Source organism: Leopardus geoffroyi, chromosome B4 (assembly GCF_018350155.1).
Source record: "Leopardus geoffroyi isolate Oge1 chromosome B4, O.geoffroyi_Oge1_pat1.0, whole genome shotgun sequence".
In the NCBI taxonomy this organism is placed as follows: Eukaryota; Metazoa; Chordata; class Mammalia; order Carnivora; family Felidae; genus Leopardus; species Leopardus geoffroyi.
The window spans coordinates 126,689,238-126,716,147 of NC_059341.1; the positions used below are offsets into that span (position 1 = coordinate 126,689,238).

The 26,910-nt window shown below is 43.1% G+C and overlaps 1 protein-coding gene across 2 annotated transcripts in view; it reads left to right on the forward strand.

The window, feature by feature from the left end:
* POLR3B (RNA polymerase III subunit B) overlaps nucleotides 1–26,910 on the forward strand; it is a 104,530-nt gene that overhangs the window by 64,026 nt on the left and 13,594 nt on the right. The window contains exons 20-24 of one of the 2 annotated variants that reach the window (XM_045465699.1): nucleotides 2,172–2,381; nucleotides 4,947–5,105; nucleotides 6,756–6,873; nucleotides 8,746–8,888; nucleotides 26,787–26,890. In XM_045465699.1, the coding sequence (XP_045321655.1) occupies nucleotides 2,172–2,381; nucleotides 4,947–5,105; nucleotides 6,756–6,873; nucleotides 8,746–8,888; nucleotides 26,787–26,890 (734 nt within the window). Of the gene's footprint in view, nucleotides 1–2,171; nucleotides 2,382–4,946; nucleotides 5,106–6,755; nucleotides 6,874–8,745; nucleotides 8,889–9,131; nucleotides 9,259–26,786; nucleotides 26,891–26,910 lie in introns of those variants that run through there. The other variant, XM_045465701.1, reaches the window with a different exon arrangement.

The window sequence follows — 26,910 nt, forward strand, 5'->3', positions numbered from 1 at the left end:
AGTTTATAAATCCTGTTTTAAGCAACACACCCATCAGTGCTGTTAAAAATGTATATACACATGTGCTCCTACAAATTCTTCAAAAAGCCTTTAAGGAGAATTTCTAATGAGATCATAAGCACCAGACATTTGCTAAACCATTTTGCTGTTCATCCATTCAGTGGTCAGGTCAGTTGTAATGCCTGAGAATTATGTTCTGGGCCTGGTAGCACAATTTATAGCGGGATCTCATCTCTTTCACCATTGTTTGGGGGTGCAGCCATCAATGCCTTCCCTGCTGCATAATAATGCTTGTCTCGGGTTTCAGAAGACGGGTTTGGCAGCCTGGTGGGACATTGCCTGAACCCTTGTCTCAAGCTGGGTGGAGGATACAATTGGAGCTGAAATCTCAACATAAATTTTAAACGATTTCATGTAAAAGGACAAACTTATTGTCAGTGAACTTTACCACGATCCAGGCAACAGTGATTTTATTTCTGAAACAGTGATCCATTACCAGGTATCCTGCCCAGTTTATTAGTTGGCACTAAAATAACATAAATTAATTGGCAGTTTAGTGTAAACTCAACAAAAAGTTCATGAGATTCAGTTTAACTATTTTTTTCAGCTGAATCTTGATAAGTTTTCTAGAGATTTAAGTGCAAATATTTATTATAAAAATATGCAATTCAGTTTTGTTTACTGACACTTACTGAGCCTCTATAGTGAGCCCTGAAGGTTTCATGATTTCTTTCAATAGTAATCGTCAAGGAGTCCCATATCATTTTTGCTGCGTGAATATGTTATTTTCATCCCTGAATTGAAATCATTGATTTCATGACATGAGTACAGAGGAAAAGGTGAAGGAAATAATGAGTTTTGATATCTGCTCACCTTAGAGCTTAACTCCATTAAATGGCACATGGGCATCTTGGGACATGTGGGTATTGAGGATGTGTCCCTATGCAAGCATGTGAAAGAGAAAAAGTGACTTAAGCTGCCTTCTTAGCCACTCAAGGGAAAAGAAGAGACACCTGGGAGAAGTTAAAGAGGCTCAGTAACCCACACATAAGTTCAGGAGTAGGGCAAGTGTGAGTCCCCATTTTAAGGTCTCTGAGTAGGAGCAACTATGTATTCACAAGACCATGAGAGTGAAACCCTTTTTTGGTGCAAGTCTCTGAACCTTAGTGAGCCCCTACGGGGGAAAGGGGCAAAGAATAACATCCTAATTTCACTTCCAGTTGACAGGAACAACTTCCAAGGTCCCAACAGGTGGAAAGTCTGATTGCTAAGGACAGAAAAGCCTGTACCTGATTGGACAGGACCTTGGATTTCTTAGAGGAAGGGGCCACCATGCCTTTCCCAGTTTTACCTCCCCTGTTGGGTATAGAGTAGTTGTGTGTTCATTGCTTAGTAAATGAAGAGTTAAACAAATGGGTAAATCCACTCTTCTCTGCTTTCACTTTCCTCCTTTTCGTTCCTTCCTTTCTTTTCCTCCGTTTTCTCTTTTCTTTTTCATTTAGAACTTTTCTAATGGTTGATTAATTTTTATGAAACGTATCCTTACCTGTCAGCACTTGGCAGTGGTTTCTAATTACCTTCTCATCCCAGTAGCTGGAACTGTATCCATAACATGCTAGACCTGAGTTTAAGAAATGTGGATTTACCTATGCAATTATGAAATGTGGATTACCTATGAAACCAGTAGAGACTGGTTCCTCAATGGGGTTAGGTTGGTATACTTTGGGTGTGATTTTTCCTCTTTGTAGGACTTTTTTTTTTTTTTTTTTTTTTAAGATTTGTTTATTTTTGAAGTGGCAGTTGGGGGGAGTGGGGGCGGAGAACAGAAGATCTGCAGTGGGCTCCCCACTAACAGCAGTGAGCCGGATGGAGGGCTCGAACCCACGAACCATAAGATCACGACCCGAGCTGAAGTCAGATGTTCAGTAAACTGAGCCACCCAGGCACCCATGCAAATGTTTCCTCTTTTATAGGACTTTTAACCTTATGGAGAAAAATTGCTTTTAAAAGTCGTTATCCACTATGAGGGTATTATTGCTTTTGAAATGTTTAACCTGAAGGTTTTCTTCATTTTAGTGAAATTAATACCTTTTTTTAATCTCGGTACACATGGCTACCTAATTATTTTACATAATAGAATGTGCACTTTGTTTTGTCCAATATCAATGAAGGTACCATTGGATACAACCAGCGGAACAGAATCGATACTCTCATGTATCTGCTAGCATATCCACAAAAACCCATGGTTAAAACAAAGACCATTGAGTTGATAGAATTTGAGAAACTGCCAGCTGGACAGAATGCAACAGTTGCCGTGATGAGTTACAGCGGCTATGATATTGAAGATGCCCTTGTTTTAAACAAGGCTTCCTTGGACAGAGGTAAGTGGGTCTACAGAGCTCACGGTGTGCAGAATTAGGTATAATAAGGATAATCAGCTAAAAGTCACCTGGTGTCAAAATGTTAATGTCAGTTTCAAGTGATTTGAATTTTGTAACATACAAACAGGAGGTGGTTAGGTTTCAGTGTTGACATTTTTTTTTTTTTTTTAATTTTTTTTTTTTTTCAACGTTTATTTATTTTTGGGACAGAGAGAGACAAAGCATGAACGGGGGAGGGGCAGAGAGAGAGGGAGACACAGAATCGGAAACAGGCTCCAGGCTCTGAGCCATCAGCCCATAGCCTGACGCGGGGCTCGAACTCACGGACCGTGAGATCGTGACCTGGCTGAAGTCGGACGCTTAACCGACTGCGCCACCCAGGCGCCCCTCAGTGTTGACATTTTTAATGAATATTACATAGAGGTAATTTGTTAAATGTATTATTAAGTGTATCTTTGTTGTTGTTATTTTACTTTATTGGGGACTTGAGAGAGTTCCTCAACAGAAAACATGCAAGAATTTGTTTATTTCCTAGCAGGAATTATAATAAATGAAAAACGGTTTTTGGATATATCTAGTTAGTCAACAACAAACTGAGAAGGCCGTAGCAATATTTCTGTGTTAAAGGGTTTTTTAATTGTATGTCTCAACCCCATAATGTTAGACCTTTTTGTTAGCAAAATGCTAAAAGTTAAAAATACCCATGCACAGACCCCCGACCTACCAGTTCCTGTGCAATCTTTTTGTCAGTTTTCTGACAGTTTACTTTTGCAAGTCACTGCTCATGGTTTGTTAGCTGTCACCTGACCTGAAGTCTGACTCCTCTCTTCATAATCTCTCTCTTTTTCCTCCCTGGCATACTCACTCTGCCTTCCCCTTTACTCTCTGTAGTTGCTAGGCAGCCGTAATAGCACTCCTAGACATGTGTCTTTGGCATTAATGTTGGCTGCACTTAATTTATGCCTCTTTTTTTTCCTCCAGATGACAACAGCCATGCTTTAAAACTAGATGTTTTCCTTTCTGATTAACTGGTAACGTTTATGTGGAAATCTGAAGACTTTGTGATATCTGTCAGAAACTCTGCAACACCATTTAATGATCTGAGTTTACTGTCCTCTAGCTTTTAAGCTATCACCTGTAAATAAAATGTCCATTCACACTTGGAGGAAAACGCTTCTTGATTTCAGGCAGCTCAGATTCCCACTGCACTCTAACACGTTGCAGTTAATGGCCAGTGTACGGAATTTCAAGATCATGTAATGTTTCCAAAGCAGCTGGCTCGCTGAGCGGAGTTTATTATGGCCACACACAATTTACCAGGAGCCATAATGACTGAGACCTTTCTCAGAGACATACTAACATCCTCATCTCCTGTCCAGATGTCGAAATTTGTTACTTCATCGCACGGTCACCTTCATATTTTAAAAGTTATATTCGAGCACGGAGGCTTTATTTAGAAACCCACTTTTCCCTGATTTTCTAAACCCACGTTCTTAGATTTCTTATTAAGAGTTCTGCCTTTGGTGGAGAATCGTAAGTGAAGGATTTTACAGCCATGCATTTATTTCATCAATAATAGCTGACATTTAATCCTGAGGTGTCTCCCTATTTAAGTAAACTCTGACATGGCTCAGTATATCCTAGGGCGATTAGAGAGAGAATGCAGTTTAGAATAACTGCTTGGCCAAAGGGAGAAAAGAAAAGAAATGCAGTCACAGAATCTTGGGTGACTCTACAGCAGATGGGTCTTCTTGAGGGATTCAGTGCGGGAAGTTTTTCCTCCACCTAAAGGTTTCCTTCTGTTCCTTTTGCTTATCTTTCATAATGCTTATTTAGATTGTTGGTTGTGTCAGGACTTTTCCCTCACTCACTAGATAAATGTGATCCAAAAGTATAATCAGAGTAAACTCTCATCTTCGGGGCACAGGCAAATGATTTCTCCTGTTAAAATTATTTGACTGCGGCTTCTTTTCATTTTCTCTCCTCTCGGGAGAAAAATTAATCTTTTTGTGCCCTTGTTTGGGACTTCCTCTGAGTGCCAAAATTGGAAAAAGGAAAACTTTTCAGAGAAGGTTAGCAGAAGTTATGCACCAGAAGGGTGTGTGGGAAGAATCTTGGTTGATCAGTAGACATGGTGTGTTTCCACACTGCCACCCAGCTGGCTGGGCGACCTAGGCCACGTGACTTCCCTGGACCTCATTTTGTAGCACTTGTAACACTGTACATAGAGCAGTTAAGCTAGGTGGTCTCTGGGGCCCTTTCCGGTTCCCATATTCTGTGGCTCTGTGCCCTGAAAGAATCACAGTGATGTTCAGGTTTCTCTCACCTTTCTCCATCATGACAGGATGTATTCCATGCTGAAACATGGTTGTAGAGATTCCAGTGTTTATGTGGATAGTAGGTGTTGGAGAGTTTCTGAGCCAGTTCTTTGGATTATCAGGTTGCTATTTGGCCCATCCCAGATGACCCAAATGTAGAGCAAGTTGTGGGTCATTCAGTAACACAAATACATGTTTTCTCATAGATGTGTTGGTGGTTCTGACCCCCAGTTTGGTTTCATTTTAGGCTTTGGGCGCTGCCTTGTATATAAAAATGCTAAATGTACATTGAAGCGCTATACCAATCAGACTTTCGATAAAGTGATGGGGCCGATGTTGGACGCTGCTACGAGGAAACCCATCTGGCGACACGAAATTTTAGATGCGGATGGTATCTGTTCTCCAGGTAAGAGCCCTTTTTAAAAACAATTTAAATGTATACTCTTTGCAACAAGAAAGTTACACATCAGTATTTCTGAACATTTGGTAACAGGGAAGAAAAAAATAACAACTTACAAAACCACTTTCCTAACTCAAACAGCGTGGTCATTTTTGATGAATTTCCCTTCTCGTCTGTTTTTCTACGCATGTATTTTTACATAGTAGTAGTTCTATTCCAGTTATACTTTTCTACTTAAAATTTTCAAGCACAGAAAAGCCACTTTAAGGAAACGTTTAAAACAAAACGCTTTAAGAGTGTAAATGCCATTTCCCTGCATCTACACTGGCGTTTTTCATCATTTGTGCATCTAACATGCAGACTGACTTGAGACTCTTCTTCCCCCAAAAGTGTGACTCCGTGATAATTACAAACTCGCAGTGAATTTTGTTGATGCCACCGCAGCCCCTGCCCTTGAGTCTTACAGTCCAGCGTGGGAGGCTGACAGTGACCAGAGGATCACATGTAAACATGTCACGTCATAGCCAGGCTAAGGAACCCTATAAAGATCTGTGAGGGCATTTAATAGCAAGAGGATCTGACCTAGGCAGGAAGCGCAGGCTCGCCCTCCCTAACGAAGGGCGCTGAGATCTGGAGGATGCGTGCAGTTAATTAGTAAGTAGGGGAGCAGAGTGTGTCCTGAGCTGTGGTGTCCTGTAGCTATAGATGGTTAAAGGTTCTGAAAGGCTGGTGCGGCTCAAACAGGGAGAGGACAGGGGAGGGCAGTAAACAAGAATCTAGAGAGAGGAAGAGCAAGAGGCGGGGCAGGGCCCAGACACAGGCCTTGCATCATGATGCTGTTTTCATCACGATCCTAAAAGCAACACTACAGTCAGGTACGCATTTTGAAATGATCGTTGTGACCACAGCGTGGAGAGAAGACTAGAAAGGGGCCAAAACAGAGGGAGACCCAGCGAGAGCTCTGGCAGCAGAGCAGGAGAGTGGGGCCACAGCGAGGCGGAAAGATGGGCTGTGGTGGGGACGTTGCTGGGAGGGCAGAGCCACGTGATTTGTCACGATGGTGCCTGGGTGGTGGGTACTTGCATCTGCTGTGGTGCCCACAGCCACGTGGCGCACGGCTTCCTCTCCTCCTGGCTGCGTTTCTTTCTCGGAGAATTTTGCTCACTGTTAACCTGGGTTTTGTGGCAGAGAGCTAGCACCGTGACAATACTATAGAGTAGTTGGCCTTGGAGCTTACCAGGAAAAGATGCAAAGAAAGGTGAGAATAGCAGGAAAATCAAAGAAGTATTTTGATTGCCTCATCATCCAAGTTGAGTTGGCAATGAGTGAGTACTAGGTGAGATAACTTAAAGTAAGTGGCCCAGACTTGTTCTGACACCCCAAGATATATAAAATTGCCATTTATTGACATGAAGTTTCTCCTGTTAGTCTGGTTCTCTAAACCAGTTGCTTGATTTTTTTACACACTGATTTTTCAAATGGGCTGCCACAGTTACTGACGAGCCCTGTTGAACTCTGTCTCATACCATATCGACCTTTTCCTTCCTTGTCTGCATTTCATGGACCAATCTAATCACCTAGTTCCATGCCCCAATAATGTGTGCATTCCACAGAGGTGGTAGCGATTGGACTGTAACACGCTTCTCTTTTTCTTAGGTGAGAAGGTAGAAAACAAACAAGTGCTTGTCAATAAGTCCATGCCCACAGTAACTCAGATTCCTCTGGAAGGAAGTAATGTTCCACAGCAGCCACAGTATAAGGATGTGCCCATCACGTATGTATTGGTTTCACCTTGGAAATACCTAGAAAGATTCAAAAAAAAAAAAAAGAGAGAGAAAGTCTAGGGGAAATTAGAAGTTAGCTCTTGGAGGGTTGGAGAATAGAAATTACAGTTGGGGGTAATAATAGTTGTCATGAAGACAGCGTGGCGTGGAAGATAAAACCAAGCTGTGGAATCATGTAGGCCTCCCACCCTGGGTTTGAGTTGTGGGCCAAATAGGCAGGACTTCCAGGTAGAGGGAACAGTGAGGTGAAGGCCCCTTGGGCAAAAAAGCACCCAGATTTAGAGGACCAGTGTAGCCTGCTGGGGCTAGGTTGTACAGTACTTGGGGATTCCTTCGGTAGAGAGTGATAGGATCAGATGTGTGTTAAATAAGTAAATTAAACACACTGGCCACAGTGTGGCATCACTACTGCACGGGATTATAGCTGGGTTCAGTACTGGTCATGTGGTATGTTACCTTATGTGGATAAAGCACTCACACCTTGGCCTCAGGTTTTTCATCTGTGCAATGAAAGAGTTACACTCATTAATCTCCAGATGTCTCAAATACAGTGAAATTGGAGACTTCATGAGATGAGCCATGGGCCAGTGATAGCAACCACACTCTGACATAAAAACAAAACCTGAAGAAGTAACAAGATGCTTAGTCTAGCCGGGGTGATTGGAGTTAACTGAATTCTTGAGGTGGGGGTCTGGGGTGACACGGGAGAGCTGGGTTCCTGGGCCCTGGAAGGTAGTTCAGCAGACCCGTTCTGACCCACAGCTGAGCCCTGCTCCCGGCCAGTCACTGTGCCACTTGTATTGGAAACACAGCTGAAGTGAACCACGACCCTTCCCTGAAAGGAACCACACATAGTTAGCGGAGGCCTGCACAAAAAAAGAAGTCCAGTGAATATCCTGATCATAGTGACTTCATTGAGAACTTTCTCTGTACCGGTTATGGTTGTGGGCAGTTTACCTGTGTTAGTTCACTTGTTCTGGCCACCACTCCATGAACCAAGTGCTCCTAATAGCCTTGTTCAAAAGACACAGAAACTGAGGCACAGAGAGGTAAAGTAATTTACCAAGGTCACACAGCTGCAAGCAGCAGAGTCAACATTTGAACTCCCACAGTTTGGCTTCAGAGCCCACCTCCTGCCCTCTGTGCTAAATGCTGCAGTGTTGTGTGTGCCGTGGATTTGTCTGTGGGGTGAGTGGGAGCGCAGAGGAGAAACTGGGCTCTCCACTTAGGGGAGGGGTGAGGGCCCTTGCCCCAAATACTACAAAACAAAAAGCTGTTTTAGGGTGAGAAAGGTGGTTATGCTAACTGGTTTTCATCCTGTCCTGGAGGAGGAGATCTTTTTTCTTCTTCAGAACTCGTGTCCCCTCCTCCTGGGTTCTGCATTTAATCTAGTCTTTTAGGGACCTGACTCTCTCATTTTCTCTTCTGTCCTTCCATGCCTTCAGCCAGCTTTCTGTTGATTCCTTCCCCACAGGCTAGAAAGTGTGCTCCCATATTTCTTATCTTGAAAAGAAAACGAAACCTTCCTCAGGGCTCTGCGATCCTTCCAGGCTGCCAAGCATCCTGTTTCTTTGTCTGCCATGAGGGAGTAGCGTGGGAATGGTGTGTGCGGTGTGGGTTAAGTTGCCTTACGCCTGCCTCTCACAGTGTTTCCTAAAGGTTAGCCATCTCAGACAAAGACTGGAAAAGGGAAACGGTAACCTTTGGACTTAATGTTGAAAAATGAAAGGCACGTTTCAGAGTCCAAAATGGCAGGGTCAAAACATTCTGTGGTTGATCTTAAGTAAAATACGGTCTGTGGGTGATAGGTTCACAAAGGGCAGTTTGAAAACTCTGTTTTAGTGACTTGCTGTTAATATTAGCTACAAAGGGGCTACGGATTCATATATCGAAAAAGTGATGATCTCTTCAAATGCTGAAGATGCTTTTCTGATCAAAATGCTGCTGAGGCAGACGAGGCGTCCGGAGATTGGAGACAAGTTCAGCAGCCGCCACGGGCAAAAAGGTAAATTGTGTCACTCCTCGATTTGTTTACAAAACTGAAAATAGTATTTGTTAACCACGTATATAAGAAATGTGTAACTTTCCCCTGTTAAAAAAAAATATACAGTGTGTTGGAAAAATCATTACATTGTTAGCCAGATTTATGCTGGTTTTATTTCTTAGACTTTGCTGTTTTTACTTTAATAGCATTGAAAAATGTACCATAAGGATGCTTCTCTTTGCCATTTATTTCATTTTTTTGCAGCTGCTCCACCCAAAATTATAATTACGAATACACTCTAGACAACGTACCTCCTAAGATACAGGTAGACGTTCAGAAAATAAATAGCAGCACCTCTTTTTTGTGGAAGGTGCGTATGTGTTCCTCTGTCTGTCGGGTCCTAGTACCGTAGGGCGTCAGCACGAGCAGACCGCTCAGAATGGTCTGCGCCTGTGTTTAACGGTGAGCAGCCTGTGTGAGGTTCCCAGCTGGGGGGCTGTGGAGCTGAATTAGAACGCGGGTGTCCGGATCCCAGCGCGGCGCCCTCCCCGTCTGCTGCAGGTGGCCCCTCGCCTAGATATGTTTCTCCATGTGGTCCCGCTGGTGAGCCCTGCTCTTCCTGGGAGGTTACTGCTGAGTCTTCACGCGGTTGTGGCTCAGCGGTGTCTTGTTTTCGTATCTTCAAGAAACAGAGCACTGTGTCACTACTGATTAACTTGCTTTCTGTAGGCTCCCTCTTAGGTACGCATACCCGCATACCCTTGGCGGTTCAAAGGGGAACGTTTGCCCTGGGGGTCGAATTTGGGCCGCGTCTGCCACTTAACTAGTTGAAGAACAGCAGCAGCAGCTAACACTTTTGTGGCACTAACTGTGTGCCCAGCAGTGTTCTCAGCACTTCACACACACCAACTCGCTGGCTTCTCTCTCACACAGTCCTGAGAGGTCGCTGCTGTTTTTGTAGATGAGGAAACAGAGGCACAGTGACCTGAGTAGCTTGCCCAGTGTCCCCAGTTGGTGGCGGAGTTGGTTTTTGAACCCTGGCAGTCTGGCTCCGGAGTCCGTGCTCCTGACTGACATCCCTGCTGTCCTGAGCGTTAAGCATTTGGCATAGTTCCTGGCACACGGTGGGTGCTCAGGAAGAGACGGCAGTGACCACTGACATTGGCTCTTTTGCATTCTGCTCTCCAGCTTTGTGTCTCCTCTTTACTCCTAAATTCCTAGTGCCATGTCTTCGTGGTTTTAATTGATGGGCTTAAAGATAATGGCATATTCTCGCTGATCTCAACTTTTATTTGCTTGCCACACAAGTATATGAAATATTACAATTCATTTACTCAAATGAATCCAGCCATAGTTGTCATTCCTTCCATCAGTGAAACTGTTCCAGACTAACATTGTTTTTCAGTTGACAGACACGAGATTGTTTTAGGCTGTCAGTGTTTTGTTTAAAAAAAAAAAAAAAAAAAAAAAAAGATTTTATCCATGTGAATTTGACACTTCTAATTCATACGGTTCCCTAAAATGCTAACTCTTAATACCTTTTGAGTGTTTGTAAACACTTCTTGAGATTCTAGTGTTTTCCAGTAATTAGCAGTGAAAATCAACTTCTCTGTATTGAAATTATTTCTCCCTCTCTCTTGGTCTAGGCAATTGCTGAGATACACTACTAAGTCATTCTGGAGTAACCATAATCTTATTTGTAGCCTCTATTTTTCTTGACCTATTCCTTGGACTGGGACAAAGCTTGAAACTCTTCTTATAAAATATTGGCACTGGACACTTTATAAGAATGCACACTGTAAGAGAAGGTCTCCATTTTCTGAATCAGTTTACAAACTTCAAATATCCCAAATCCTCATGTTTTATTCCACCAGAGTGCTGTGCAAAGAGAGGAAGGCTGGCAAACATTTCAGTGATTATCCACTGTGTTCTAACTCCACTAAAGTTCTTGAGGACAGGGATCACATTCTTAAATTCTTATAAAGCCTGATAGAGCCACTCTCATGGAGGGTACCTGATAGGTGTGTGGTAATGGTTAAATATGTGAATGAATTGAAATAGGGAAATGAAAAGGGACAGATTCTGCACTCTTGATGGATTGATTTTACTCAGTTTTTAATCCATACATAGTATGTGAGTATGTGTGTGTATAGTATAGACAAAGCAGTACTTTTGAAAATGAGAAACACACTTGATTAGTAAGCTCCTATAAATACAGACCTCTACAGGTGCAAGTAATGGCAGTGAGTCTTTCTGCTGTAACATTTTTTCAAACTAATAATATGATAGGGATAATGTTCATTGACAGAAGTGGTTTCCAGCCTGAAGTGATGTGAAACTGCAGATTTTGGAGATCGGTTGAACCTTACTGGGGCTTGACTTGTACATCTCTATGAAATGGGAAGAAGCCCTCCTGGGGTTAGGTGACCTTTCACTTGCAGTGAGGAGTTTATCTTGCTAGTATTCTTTTCCAGATGGCTTTTAATCCAAGGATGAAAACCTTCTGATTAGCCTAGATTCCCTTGATATTCCCTTGTCTTACAGCTTCATCAGATTTATTGAAAAGATTGGGGGGAAATGGACAAACAAAACATAGGTAGTTTAAGCCTTAAGAGAGTAGTGGAGGGAATGATGTAGAACACTTAACATAATTTTTGTTTCTTTTAAGTGTAGTTTTTTAATCAAGTAATAAATGCATGTGGTTTAAAAGATCAAATAGTACAAAAAAGGGGGTTTTGAACTGAAAAACATCTGTCCCTGCCTTTTCTCCAGTTCTGCTTCCCAGAAGAGATTTCTTCTCATTTTTATTCTTCTATTTTGAAATCATGTTTTTAAATATTATTTATTTATTTATTTATTTATTTATTTATTTATTTATTTATTTTGAGAGAGAGAGAGTGGGGGTGGCACAGAGAGAGAGAGAGAGAGAGAGAGAGAATCCCAATCCGGCCCCAATACAGGGCTCGAACCCACGAATCATGAGATCATGACCTGAGCTGAAATTGGATGCTTAACCGACTGAGCCACCCAGGCGCTCCTCGAAATAACATTTTTAAACAGCTATTTATGTTATTCATCCATGTTTGCTATTACCCATTGATTTTCTGTTACAATGGATAGGAGGAGCTGGAACTTGGCTGTCTTTCCTTCTCACTCTCCACCTCCATTCCCTGCACAGGTTTATCGTAATGTTAGGTTACTTATTTTGATTGTATTATTACAACTATATAAATGTTGTTCACCCACAAACCAAGTAGTTGAGGGCATTTTCTTTATGGTCTAACTTTATTTTTTCAGAAATTAACAATCTTTTTCTATTTTGCTTGATTTTCTGATTTCTCTTTCCATTCTTCTATACCATCAATATTCTGTCAACACAATTTTCCACACGATCAGTTGTCTGTTAGGACCATTTTTCTCCCCAGAAGACCTTCTCTGTAGCACCCCCATTCTTCCTGCTCCAATCTGTGGTGGTTTTCCTCTGAGCCCCAGCTTCCTAGCCAGTGTCTTAAGAACTGATCGCCACAGGAGTTCTGGGCAGAACCTGGCTCAGGGCCGCGAGCAGCCTCATCTTCTGTGCCCCAGAAATGTTTTCAAGAAAGGGTAGGAAGCACTCTGTGCTGATTTGCTTTAATCCCATATCACAGACCAAGGAGTTACACAACAGAGAATGTATTGCCTCACAGTTCTGGAAGCTGAAGTCCAAGGTCAGTGTATTGGCAGGTTTGGTTTCTCCTGAGACCCCTTTCCGTGGCTTGCAGGTGGCCACTTTGTCCTGTGTCCTCACACGGCCTTTTCTCTGTGCACCTACCTCCTCATGTCTCTCTCTCTTCTTAAAAGGACACCAGCCATACTGGATGAGGGTCCACCCCATGACCTTATTTAGCCTTAATTACCTCTGTAAAGACCCTGTCTCTAAACAGGATCACATTCTGAGGTATCCTGGGTGATCTAGACATGGGGGACACAGTCCATAACACACTCTAGTGGCAGTCATTTGTGAAATTCCCATCTGAGCCCCCTGTTTCTTGGCTCATCCCATGTCATCCCACCACCACCTGCCCCCACCACAGTGGAATAGTCTGTTCATTAAATTGCTGAGAAAGGATGGCAGGAAGTAACTTTTGTAAGATCATGTATATCTGAACATGTTCTGTCTTCCTAGCTGATTTATACCCTGGTTGGTTATAGAATTCTCGATTGAAAAATTCTTTTCTCTAAGGATCCTGACAACATTGCTGTATTATTATCTAGATTCCATGTTACATTATTCTTCCTGATCTGTGTGTGTGTGTGCGCGTGCGTGCACAAGTGTGCTATTTCTCTCTCTCTTCCCCTTCCTCCCATCCCCTTCCCCTGAAGTTTTTACTATCTTCTGTTCTTGGAATTCTAAAATTTTCATTCCTTGTCCTAGGAACTCAGGTACCTTCTTATTCTGGAAGTTCAAGTTCCTTCAATTTTCAGATATTTTCTTATTTTGTTGATAATCTTCCTTCATCATTTTCCTTGTACTCTCATTGTCCATTTCCTTCTCTTGTTTTTCTTTCTAGGATTTGATTGGCTTTATTTTCCATATTTTTTTTTCATGTTTGTTTATTTTTGAGAGACAGAGCGTGAGCAGGGTAGAGGCAGAGAGAGAGAGGGAGACACAGAATCCAAAGCAGACTCCAGTCTCTGAGCTGTCAGCACAGAGCCCGACGTGGGGCTGGAACCTTCGAACTGTCAGATCACGATCTGAGCCAAAGTCAGATGCCCAACTGACTAAACCACCCAGGCACCCCAATTTTCCAGATTTTTTAAAACCTATTGTATTTTAATTTCTAATCAAAAATATTAATTTATAGTCTTTCTTATAGCCATGAGTATATATTTTTAGTATTATATTCATTTTTAGTTTTAGTTGTTTGTTTTCCTTTTCAACTGTGTTCTGTTCCTAATTGTCTGTACTCCTTGAGGGGTTTCTTCCCCCTTCTCATTTGTTGTTGGGAAATTTTCTCTAATACCCGAAATGTCCATGAACCCTAAAAAGCAATTGGAAGCTTTATGGCCCAGGAATAGAATTTGTTGACTGGTGGACATCACTCACTATAGGGGAATCAGGCAGTGAGCCATGATTATTGCCAGTGCCAGTTTCTATTAGGATCTTTCTAACTTTTGCTAGAAGGTTGGAGCTGGGAATGAGGGTCGCGACAGTACTTAAGACCATCAGCTGCCCTTCAGGGAGCCAGGTAGGGGCAGGGGGCTGGGACCCACTATTTAGTGCACAGACTTTGATTTAATTCCTCTGTATCAGGCTGGTACCTTACCCTACCATCTGCTGGGCTTGCTGCCCTGGGGTGTCAGGTCATTGTGGTTCAATTCTTAAGGAAGGGTTGGGGGAGAATTGTGGTTTCTGGCTATTCAGGGTAGGGAATAAAAAGTCAGGGGCGCCTGGGTGACTCAGTAGGTTAAGCATCTGACTTTGGCTCAGGTCATGTTCTCACAGTTCGTGGGTTCAAGCTCCGCATTGAGCTCTGTGCTGACGCTCACAGCCTGGAGTCTGCTTTGGATTCTGTGTCTCCCTCTCTCTCTGCCCCTTCCCTGCTTTCTCTCTCTCTCTCTCTCTCTCTCTCTCTCTCTCTCTCAAAAATTAATTAAAGAAGAAAGTAAAGAGCTGATGATGTCTTATATAGACATTTATTTTTACAAGTATTTATTAAGTATCTTCTAAGTGGTGCTATTCTAAGCCCTGGTAACAAGAAGTGAACAAAAGACAAAATTGCAACCTTGTGGGGCTTCCATTCTTGTGGGCAAGAGAGGTAAGGATACGTATTGAGATAAAACAAAAGGGGACAATAGGAAGCATGTGGGGGGAAGGCATGTGGTTAAGAGTTGAAATTTTAGGTAAAATGGCTGGGGTGCTGCACCTTATTGAAAAGATGGCAGTGGGAAAGTAAGGGAGCACACCCTCCCTGGCCAAAGAGCATTGTAGGCAAGAGGAAGGCCTGAGGCTAGAGGCCGGCATGGCTGGAGCAGAACTAGTGAGCCCAGAGCAGTCAAAGCCATGCCGTGAACTTTGGCTTTTCCTCCGAGCAAGGTGGACAGCTGCTGGAGGAGTCTGAGCAGATGAGAACTATGATCTGACTTACTCTGGCTCCAGTGATGAAAACACAAAGCTGTAGGGGACAAGGGAAGGTGTGGTACCAGCCGAATGCTATTACAGTAGCACAGGCGGGGTTGGTGGTGAGTGGGGAAAGCGTGATGATGGGGAAACAGTGAGGAGGGGTCAGTTGAGGCACCTTTTAAATTCCAGCACCCACTGGAATTGTTGCTGGGTGCGGTGACTGAGCCTCACACCTCCTCCCGCTCTTCATAGTACTTTGTGTCTCTGTTTCCAGAGCCTTCCAAGGAGTGGGGGTGAGGGCTGAGCCAGTTCTCCGCTCCACCCTCTTCTGCAGGCACTTGGGTTTACCTTGCTCCTTGTGTTCACCATTTACCGCTCTTCACTCGTCAGTTCTCACAACAGAATTCTTATCTCTTGCCTGTTGTTTTTCTTAAAGGTCTGGACCTTAATTTTTGTCAACTTTCATATTAGGTTTAGAGAGGACGTGGAGATAAACAGATGTGTCCCAGCTGCCATGTTGACTGGAAACCCCTGTGTCTGTTATCTGGGAAAGCTCAACACGGGAGTGCCTGGTGTCCTCGGTTTTCTTCCCTGCACTTGACAGAACTGAAGTTAAGGGCTCGCTTAGGCAGCACATGTACCTTAGAACAGAAGTAAAAATTGTGTCTAACTTATTTTAACACCCAGTGAGAAGGATATTTAGAGCACCAACCTTGTATCTGGTGTCCAGAGCTTCTTGTTTTGATTGGCTATTTTAATCATTCCAAAGATTGAAAACTGACTTAAAAATGTTCAAAGCTCACACACTCAGAATTATGGCATAAATGTAACAGTCGTTAGAGGGGATACTAATTGCATTCTCTCAACTCTTAATTATCTGAGAATAGCTTATCTTTTGCCTGGGTTATTAACTGTAGTCCAAAAGCCCTGAGGCATGAGCGAGCTCAGTACCTTCAGGAGACAGAATGAAGACTGTTCTGGCCAGTGAAGCTTGAGGAGGAGGAAGCACAGGAGAGAGAGGTGGGGGGGGGGGGGGCACGCCCCACAGGAACTTGTTCCACGTGGACCGGGAGCCGGTTGGGCTGTTGGGTGGTGAGCAGAAGAGAGGCATGAGGAGATCTGACTGCCAGTCCTAGAGGGCACCTTGGATTCCCATGGAGAGCAGATTGAGGAGGGGGAGGAGGGAAGCAGGTGGTCGGTGGTCCAGGCAGAGAGGATGGCTGTGTGTGCTCAGGAGGAGCAGCGGACGGAGGGAAGTGATAGACTCCGGGTGTGCTCCGAAGGTCCAGCCAGCAGGACTTGCTGGTGGCCAAGGTTTTGGGGGAGCAAGGGCAGAAACTGAGGGAGAGGATGAGGTCTGCACAACTGCTGATGTTTACCAAGCAAGGAAGACTAGGGACGAGGTGTTCAGAGTTAGGCAGGGGTTGAGAGTTTGGGCTTCAGGTCTGAAATGTTTAGGAGACTCTAAGTGACGATGGTAGGTGGGTACTTGGGATAGGTTGAGGCAAGACATAAAATTTGGGAGTCATTTGCATGTAAACTTATAGCAGTTTTTATCTTCTGCCTATTAATAATTTGTAAGCATTTTCATTCCCCCCATTTAACCTTTACAGATCTAGTTCATGTTGTTACTTCTACTCTATAGAACCAGAATGTGGAGACTCAGGCGAGTAGTTTGCCTACTTCAGCTCAGTGCTGGCGGAGCCAGGATTTGAATCCGGGTTTTTGATCTGAGTACATTTCCCATTCTGTTAAAGGTAGCTCCTGTCTCTTCTGATATCCCACTACCACTCTGCTCCCAAGATTGCCATAGTCCCTAGGGATCCCCCCTTGGGAGAGACAACCTTTTCTTGAAACTGAAATCTAATATTTCTTACAGCTTTTGTGTATCTCCTCCTTAAGGTGGTCATTTTCTCAAAACTCCCATTCTTGGATAAGCAGTTTTACAGGGCTCGCCTCTACCACCAGTTTGGAGTAAATACTGTCCCCACATACTTTATTCCAGAAATGTCTGCCAAACCCCCATCTTAAGACATACTCCTAGCGTAAAGCTGTATTTTTCAGGAATCCCTTCCTATCCAGGATCAACTCATTATAAAACACTGTCCCCATTTCTTTCTTTAATCAGTCCTCTGGCCAGGCTCTCATGGCCTAGGTTAAAATTCTATCAAGAATTTGAGCAGATATGAAAGGAAGTATTGAGCCCTCAACTTTGAGCATTCTCCTGATTCCTCTGGCTAGCTGTGACAGAGCCAGCAAAGAGGGAAGCCGAGGGACAGTAAGGACAGTGGGCTGGTTTGGAACATTCACGTGCAGTAGGCACAGCTGGTGGCGTCTGTGAGGAGCCATACGACCCAGCCCTTAGTGTGGGGTCCAGGGAGGAACAGCAGGAGGTCTAGAACAGCTGGATGTTGGCAAGTGAGACGTCATGAACAGGATGGAGAAGGCAGTCCACAGCCTCAGCTGTGGTCGTCTGTCATTGTCATGAAAGGAGCTGATGGAGGTTCAGTAGTATGTGAATCTTCAGGACATGTGTCACACCAGGATCCCTGCATTGATTCGTTTGCCTTTTGGCCCAGACACATGCCAGAGTAAGAGCAGTGTTAGCTGGGCTTCCTTTTCACTATTTTCAGGCAGGATCGTTTGGAAATTGTATCTTTTCCTTTGTAGGAAGGAAGCTGACACATGTGTATTCTGTATGAGAAAATGTAAAGATCGTTTGATTTAATGTACCTTTATGCCCATTTCTGTTTTCCTCCTGCATTTAGAGCATTGTATTTGTTATCTTTGGTGTTCAGAGAGCAAAATATAACCCTGCAGATGGCCTGATTTTTGTCCTTTGTTAGTAGTTAACTTTTACAGAGCTGTTGTTATTTTAGCAAGGACTCTTTCAGTACACGTGTAGTGTGTCGATCGTATTTCTACCCCTGTTGCTTCCCATAATTTCCTCTCTGACAATTAGAGGAGCCTTCAAAATCTAGTTTCACAGAACCTGAGTGTCTATCCTGCTGGAGCCTGATCAGTTTTAAGGTGGTGGGGTAATGAGTAGCTAAATGAAACAAATGTGTGGTGGAGGCTGTACCGTAGTAGCATGCTGTGTGTTGTAACCGAGCTTACGGAGAAGATTGAAGAGGACAGAGCGGGCGGTGAGCTGCGGCAGGAGTGTCAGCACCGAGTAGTCAGTTGGGAATCCGCACCAGTGCCGTGCGATAAGCAGACAGTGAGGTAGCTGATACAAGAAGGCCCACGAAGAATCAGCGTTGGAGCAGGAGCTGTTAGAAATGCGACAGCCTCAGCAAACGATGTTGCCTTCTGTGACCTCCGGAGTGGAGGAGTACTAAGCCGAGAGCCACATGTGGGGAAGGAGAAGTATTTCATGAAGGCAGAGGAGGCAGGATTCGCTCACAGCACACTCTTTAGATAAGGGAATTCCAGTAGTCTTCTAATGAGAAATTCAAAGAATGTTAATGAAGTACAGCCTTCCTTTGGGTCTTTGGGAAGCCTGTTATATGTCTCCTCACTAAATGCCACTGAGTCAGCGGCCCCTCCCCGCCACCCCCCCCCCCACCACCAAGAGCTGGGTCTTGAATCAAGAAGCTCTAGAGCAGTGCATTCTTTACTAAAATTGCAAAATACGAATTTGCTGTACTTGTTTACAAAAGAAGGACAGTTTTATTTAGTCTGTTTTAATCTCAGTTGGGGAGAAGTTTTAAAACCCTGAAGTTTTGTTCTCTTTTCCAAGTATTCTAGATTTGTAGATGCCTTAGAAGGACTTGGCAGATGGGGCGCCTGGGTGGCGCAGTCGGTTAAGCGTCCGACTTCAGCCAGGTCACGATCTCGCGGTCCGTGAGTTCGAGCCCCGCGTCGGGCTCTGGGCTGATGGCTCAGAGCCTGGAGCCTGTTTCCGATTCTGTGTCTCCCTCTCTCTCTGCCCCTCCCCTGTTCATGCTCTGTCTCTCTCTGTCCCAAAAATAAATAAACGTTGAAAAAAACAATTAAAAAAAAAAAAAAAGAAGGACTTGGCAGAGTGATGCTGCATGGGGCAAAAGAGAGTAGAACGTGGTTCTGGAATGTTCTTTGTGTTTTCTCATCATAGTCTTCATCAGTAGAGTTGAAGATAGAAAAAGATGTTCACATATAATGTGATTGGAGTCATGTTTAAAACAAGAGTTTTTATTAAAATCGAAATTACGTATTTAAGTCTCTTGAACTTTGGTATGTATAAGTTCTATATGAAGGGAACTCATCCAAGGCAGACATTTTTATCTTGAGCTTTGTGTTTTCTGATGGTTACTGCATTTATTAGAAGGACACGGGCACCTGGGTGGCTCGGTTGAGTGTCTGACTTCAGCTTTGGTCTTGATCTCGTGGTTCATGGGTTCGAGCCCTGCATCGGGTCTGTGCTGACAGCTCACAGCCTGGAGCCTGCTTCAGATTCTGTGTCTCCCTTTCTCTCTGCCCCTCCCCTGCTCATGTGCTGTTGCTGTCTCTCTCTCTCTCTCTCTCTCTCAAAAATAAACATTTAAAAAATTTTTTTAAAAAAGAAAGGGCAAGCAGATTTCCCCCTTTTTAAAAAAAATTAACAGAAATTATCTGTTAGCCTAGGGAGTTCCCAAGTTGAGTATCCTTTCAGTGTACAGGCAAACCAAATTATTATATTTCCAGATTTCCTCCTACTTTTGCTGCCATTCACAACGAGGGAGGAAAAGTGGACTCCTTTGATGTGGGGGGGGGTGGGGGAAGCAATATATCACTTCCCTGAAAGAACAGTTCTCAGTCTCTCATGTGAAAAAGGATTAGCACCTCCAACAAAGGTCCTGTAGATCACAGAATTGGGCAGCAATACCAAATAGTATTCCTGAGGAGAGGAAAAACTGTATTTGAGCAAGAGTGTTTGTCCTGGCAAACAGAAGCTTTTTAATAACTGCAAATCTGAGATAATGGCCTGCGCTCCTCGGAATCTCCCCCTAAATCCTCAGACAGCCAGTTTAAACAGAGCAAAGCCAACCTTTGTTTTAAAATAGAAGTATAGTCTTATCAGAATACAGTGTTTTCATGGACTGGTTCAGAGTATCTTTGGTTCATAAGGATCACATATTTACAGATAAAATGGTTTGCAAGAGTCCTCTGTGACCCTCGCCTGTCAGCAGCAGTTCTGTTACAAAGCCACTCGCTTCTCTATTTTGCGTTAATAAAAGTTACTCATCAACTTGCTGAGTTAACGTATTAAGATTTTGGTTGAATGTGTATTAGAAGAAAAAAAAAACTACCCTGACTTCCCAACACATTACAGAATCCTTGTACGGTTGGGAGAAAGAGGCTGTGGGAAGTAAGAACATGTCAATTCTTGAGTGGCAGAAAAGCTGAGAGGAAAGTTCGTTGGTTAAACAAGCTTCGGTTAAAAACTTTGCTTTTTCCGGGTCTTAATTTATTTCCTTTTTCTGGATTCTGTTTTCTAATACCGAGAGAATGAAAACACTCTGATTGAAAATAATAATAATAGTACCTTGTACACATGTAGCACTTGAGGCCGCCTAAAATCCTCTCTGCCAGACTGAAGCTTCAAAGTCTGGATGTCTTTGGCTCCCTACTTTGCTTGATCCTGCTTGAATGAAAGATTCTAAGTGGGAGGGGAGAAGGAGGCCGAAGGAGCTAACAGTGTGAGCCCCAGAACGAGGTGTAGGACGCCAAGTGACCCTTCAGAATTTTGGTCTGAAAACAAATTCTGGGAACTCTTAGTTTAATGCTAGAAATCAGGATTATTTTATCCACATGGACCCCTTAATTGTAAGAAGATTTTATTTCATTTACTTTCTTAAGAACAAATTTTGGTCTTGGGTCGCTAGCTAGTAACCCTCTGACCTTTCAGTAAATATCCAACTAAAGCTTTGAAATTAGGGTGTTTAGTGTTTTATGGCCCAGAATAAAAATCTCCAGTTCTGTTTCCAAATAGTGTAGCCTCAACACATTTTATTAAGCTCTTGACACATTGAGCCGTGTGTATTTTGTAAAGTTCCTATGGTTATTGTTTTACAATAGCTGCTTCCAGAAGCATTGTAAGGGTTTCAATTAATCAGCCCTTTGTGTGCTTCAGACTATGCAAATTTATCACATCAAACCATTCAACTGCTCATGGGAAAGCCGTGTAAAAACTGTATTGTCTTCTAGCGCCTCCTCTCATTTAGAGTGATGTTTTAATAAGAAAGCTAATCAAGTTTTCTTATGCATTATTTATCTGTTAAGATGTAAGGAAGAGCCAAATTAAAATTATGTCAACTGGGATATGGCAGGAGATGTGATAGATCTGGAAGTGATTCAACGGCAAAACAAAGCTAATATGATTCAACAGTTTTTGTCTCCTCCCCTCCCCCTGGGGATTATTTAAGGTGGTGGTGTGAAAAATAAAAGAAGGTTAATTCAGTAACTGGAAAGGAGGGAAGGAAGAAAGGAGGAACCACCTGTGTTAGCCTTTATGTTTCGATTTAAAGATTCACATTTCTGAATATACAAAGGCTTATCGAGATGAGTTTATTCAAAGCAAAAACGCGTTTTACTTGATACAAATGGTCAAACTGGAAAGCATCCCCGCTGCTCACCCCCCCTTTCATCACTTAGTAAACCATTTCGCTCTGGAAGTCTGCAGCCCAGGGCCTGTGAGTTGTAAAGTTGGTAGGGGACACCATCCTGATGATGTCAGATGATCTCAACAGCCCAGCCGAGTGAGCTCCTTTTCGGCCCCTTCCTCCAGTTAGTGCCACAGCTACTGCTCCTTCTATTCATTAGGCTGGTCTCCTCTGCTTTGCTAGTTTGCTTCCTGCTGAGAGTAATTAGGTTTCTTATATAATAATAATTCCTTGTGTTTAGTTGCTGCCTTTCTCTAAGGACCTTAAAGTACCTCTCAGACGTTAGTTCATCTGGTCTTCTAACACAATTGCCTCATGAGATAGGTGCTAATTATTCCCATTACAAAGACCAAACAACCAAGGCTCACCAGAAAGTGGTGCTTTCCCTCCCACAGGAACACTGTATTGCTTGAACCTCAGGGAGTCAAAGGAAGGTCCCCTGATTCCTTGATATTCTGCCTTGATCTGAGAGTCCAGGGGGTGATGAGCCCTTTGCGGATGGAACCCTCTCCTCCCCGCCTCCCCAAGTCTGCGAACCTCATTAATACCAAGTAATACCATTACTTCTCTACAAAACACCAACACTTTTCTTACACTGGGACAGATAAAGAAAAATCACAGCAGCACTTCACCCCGCCTTAGTGCTGAGAGCGTTAAACTCTGCAGAATAAATAGCTTATCTAAGAGGTGAGTACGCACAGAAGGTCAAAGTAGATCATTTTAGCCTCTGATTAGTATTATTTCAGCAGAACCCACTGCCCAATGTACTCTGCATCATTTAGAACATGAGAATGTCTCCAGCTGAATTGTATAAATGTTCTCGTTTTCAATATTCAGTCACTGAAATCTGTACAGGACACCTGTCGGTGGGGTTGAGTCCTGAGCCCCCTCCTGCCACCTCTGACACAGCCCTCATCCGGAACATATGCTTGGTAACTGAGGGACAGGATCCTCTTTCCTCCCTCAGGAAAGGAAGGGTCCTAAGATACCAGCCTCATAGTGGCCTACATCATCCAAAAGTGCTTACACGAGACAGTAGACTTACTTATAAAAGTTAAAGCAAGGGGGACCTGGGTGGCTCAGTTGAGTGTCTGACTCTTCATTTTGCCTCAGGTCATGGTGCCAGGGTTGTGGGATCGAGCCCCACTTCCATGCACATGCTTCCCCCCCCCCCCCCCCCCCCGTCAAATCAAAAAAAATTTTTTTTTAATTAAAACAGTGAAGCAGAGCGTGATGTTCAAGTGAGACCTGGTTATCAACAAAATAGAAAATGATTTGTTAGTCCGTTCTCAACACACTGAAGTCACATCAAAAAGAGCCCTCAGGGCTCCTGAGTCACTCAGTGGGTTAAGTGTCCGATTCTCAATTTCAGCTCAAGCCATGATCTCAGTTTGTGAGTTCAAGCCCCACATTGGGCTCTGTGCTGATGGTTCGGAGTCTGTGATTCTCTCTCTCTCAAAATAAATAAAATTAAAAAAAAAAAAAAAAGCAGCTCTTGAATTAAAAATGTCATTATACTTTTCTCCTGCCAGTTCTGTTCCCTTTCCTGTCTTGACATGGTACTAGAATGCTTTTGTTTTCCTTATCTTTTGTTTTATCTTTTATTTTTTTCTATTTGAATTAAGAATGGTCCATTACACTAAAACTAGTTTTTAAAAAAAGAAGCCAAAAATGACTTGTGAACAAGTCATTTGCTGTTTATAATTAGAAATACTTTCTAATAATGATTCATTGGATTAACTCAACTTTGGTGGGACAAACCTATTCTTAAAATGATTTATATGTTGTTCTGCAAGGCTACGGAAATAGAAATAACAAATTGGTGTAAGATCCTCCAGTGCTTAGGGGGTGGCACACAGACAACTGTGACAGTGGGTCCCCAGGTTTGCCTTTCCTGTGTGGCTTGGGGGTCAGACTTGTGGGTTTAGACTCTCTAACTTCTTCACCTTTACATTTGAAATTAATATTGATGTTGATGGAATAATACATCACCGATGGGGTATCTGTGGAACCGTTGTGCTCTGACATTGTGTTCTAGTTTCTCCCTGTTACCTATTTTCAGCTCCTAAAAGGTCTGGAGTGTAGACTGGGGTCTACTTCCCAGTTGGCCCCTGTAAGTCCATTACACATTCCGGGCCCTGTTAAACTGGTGCATTTGCATTTCGCTGCCAGGAGGTTGTGCTATAAACAATGGGGTTAAGACACCAGCGTGAGCCAGGGGATGAAATTTTATTTTAAAATCTGAAATGCTGTGTAAGCATTTAAGGTAGGAATCGGTAATTGTTTCAACAACAGCTTCCATTAGATATGGTTTATTTGTAGTCCATCGTCTTTTCAAGGATCCAGGGGAGTGTTAACACACTGGAGCGGACTGCATATCATTTACATTTTTAAACTAGCATTAAGGGAAAGTGACCATAACTTCTTAAGAGTTCTAAATGTTGGGAGAAATTTTATGCCTCCATCCTCAGAGAAAATAGTTTTAATGTTTCATTTGAAAATAAGACAAGAAACCTTCCTTTGCTTTGATGAAGGATTGGAATAATTCTGAAACTGAGAAGTACCTTTTTAAAAAAAAGAAAAGTCTGGTTCTAAGCCTGTGAGCTCTCTTCTCCCCGCCCCTAATGAATTCCGTAAAATACAAACTTTTAAAAATCATCTGTCTCATTTGAGATTCAAGATCATCAAATTCTGTCTAAATATTTTGTTTTAACTTCTAAGCTCATTATGGTTTCTTTGTGTTAACTTGTATTAAAATCTGTCAGCTATGACTGGTCTCATAAGCACAGTCAGCGGACCAGAATAAGTTAATTATTTACTTGTGTCACTAGTGCTCTTCATCTAATGAAATGCACAGCTGTGTTAGATCTGCAGTTGGATGTGTAGCTTCCATTGTTCCGCGAGTCAGCAGAGGGTAGAAGCCCCAGTGATGGAGAGCCCTCAGTTCTTTCTGCTGTTCTGGCTTTCTGTGTCGATTTCATGGATCTTTTATCATTCACTTTCACACAAAACAAACAACACAGGGCTGTCTGCTATGGGAACCATCTTGGCATATAAAAGGGTTTTCAGAGCCTAAAGTAATTTTAAGTTAGCTAAGATTTAATTTTTGGCTTACAGGTGCCCTTGATTTGGATGTGGCCAAAGCAGTTCCTATAATGGGATGGAAAAAAAAAAACCCAAAGTTACTTACATGTATTTTTAAATGCAGGGTCAAAAAGGGGCTGATATAATTACTTCCCAAAAAGGAAAACCGGTACTACATTTTAATCAGGTTTCAAGCAAAGTTATTAGAGATTCAGATTTCAGGGGAAGGAGCATTGCTTTTGTTTTCATAGCTTAGTTAAGTTGGCTTGATTAACCGTGTCAACTAAAACTAAAAATACCAAAATGCAAATCACCTCTCCCCCCCCCCCCCCATTATAAGTATTCCCTGCTTCCTCCCGAGCTGCTCTACCTCCTGCCCCTCACTCCCACCTCCTCATGTTGCTGGGGGTGGGAGGGGGGGGCAGTGGACTCCGGCTCCCCCCTGTGAACTGCTACTGAAGGGTGCTGAGGTCTTCCTTTGGTTTTGTTTTGAAGGGAGATAGCCAAACCCTCCACCTCCTCACCAGCCAAAGTGACATTCTCTCCAGAGCACATCCCAGGACCGGCCTCTGCAGGAACTGCCATTTTTAACATTTTGTTCGCTGCTACACAATGTTGTTGTCGGTGCACCTAGATTTACAATTTGATCTCTTTCAGAGTAGATTTCCCAGTAGCCCGAGTGTTTGTCAGATAATTTCAGTGTGGACAAGATGGATTTTTGAAGGGAAGGAAGAAGGGGTCACACACTCTGCTTGATTTAAATTCTAAGACCTCGTAGTTGAATTTGAAATAAACTGAATTGAATGATTGTTCCTGTTCTTCATGTAGGAAAGCATACGTTCTTTATAATAAACAGTACAGTTTCAACCAAAAAGCCAGTTATGGTACCTACGTGCTCTAGAATTCAATACCACGAACCTAATTACCATATTGTAGGCAGCCGCTGGAAATCGGGATATTAATAACCAATACTGAAAGCACATGGCTTTCTTTTTCTTTAGACTTTAGCTTTTGGTGATTAGGACACATCACAAAAATTTTATTTCAAAAGAGTTGGAGTAATTATGTAGAAATCAAACAGGAATGAAGAATTTCTTGTAGAGCAGTTTCTGTGTAGTAGGTGCACATACTTGATAACTTTATATACAAGGGAAAGGGAATTTTATCTTAGTAAGTGTGAAAGGACTTTATTTCTCCATCCAATGCCATTGTACACTAGTTTTCCAATTTCAAATCGTGTAGGTTGCGGTTAACAATCTAAAAGATGCCCCATCCCTCCTACCAAGAAAATGAAATCAGAGGAATTAAGCAACAAAATCCCCTACAGGTTGGAATAATATGAAGAGAGTAATAAAATAATGTAAGAGACCATCAGTAGTGTGCATGGAACTGGTAGGTTTTTGTTCTGTTTTCATTCTTAGAATTACGCTTCTAATTCCAGTCTTTTCTTCCAAGAATGATCTGGCATTTAATTTTCTTGTTCAACTTTACAGCTTCAATCAAAGATCATTTTCCTAATGTGTTGTAAGTGGTAGGAATTAAAATTCCTTAGGGCAGTTTAGGCTCAGCCAGGGAAGCCCTGGCAAAAACTAGCCCATCAGCCAGTGCTCTGGGTGCCCTATTAGCAAGTCAGCCTCACACGGATCCTCCTTATCACAGTTTTTTAAAACCACAATGTGAACACACCTGTCAGACAGGTAGTTCTGTGTTTGGCGGAGGAGTCGGATTCCTGTGATTTGGCAGTGGGAGGTAGCAGATCACAGACTAGCTGACCAGGAGCGAAATCGCTGTTGACTTGAAGCTTCAGGGGCCGGGGCCCAGCGGAGTTGTCGCTCTTGGGTCTCCGTGGCGGGAGAGGTTGGGCGAGCAGCCTGACAGCACCAGCGGGTGTCGTGCCAGCAGGCCAGTCCACAGGCTGCGAGGCTCTCTGCAAGGACGGCCGTTTTCAAATTGTATCATCTGGCAAGATGGTTGGAAATGGCTCTTGTGACTCTTGATGGAGACCATGCAGAAGGCTGTAGAGATAGCGGTGGGGAGCTGCCAGTTAAGCACTGCAGTCTTCTTTTCTGCTGATGTGCTTTACATGGCATGGGATCTTCTCTCCCCCAGGTGTTTGTGGCTTGATCGTCCCTCAGGAAGACATGCCGTTTTGTGATTCTGGCATTTGTCCGGACATCATCATGAACCCACATGGCTTCCCATCGCGAATGACGGTCAGTATGTCTTTCAGAGG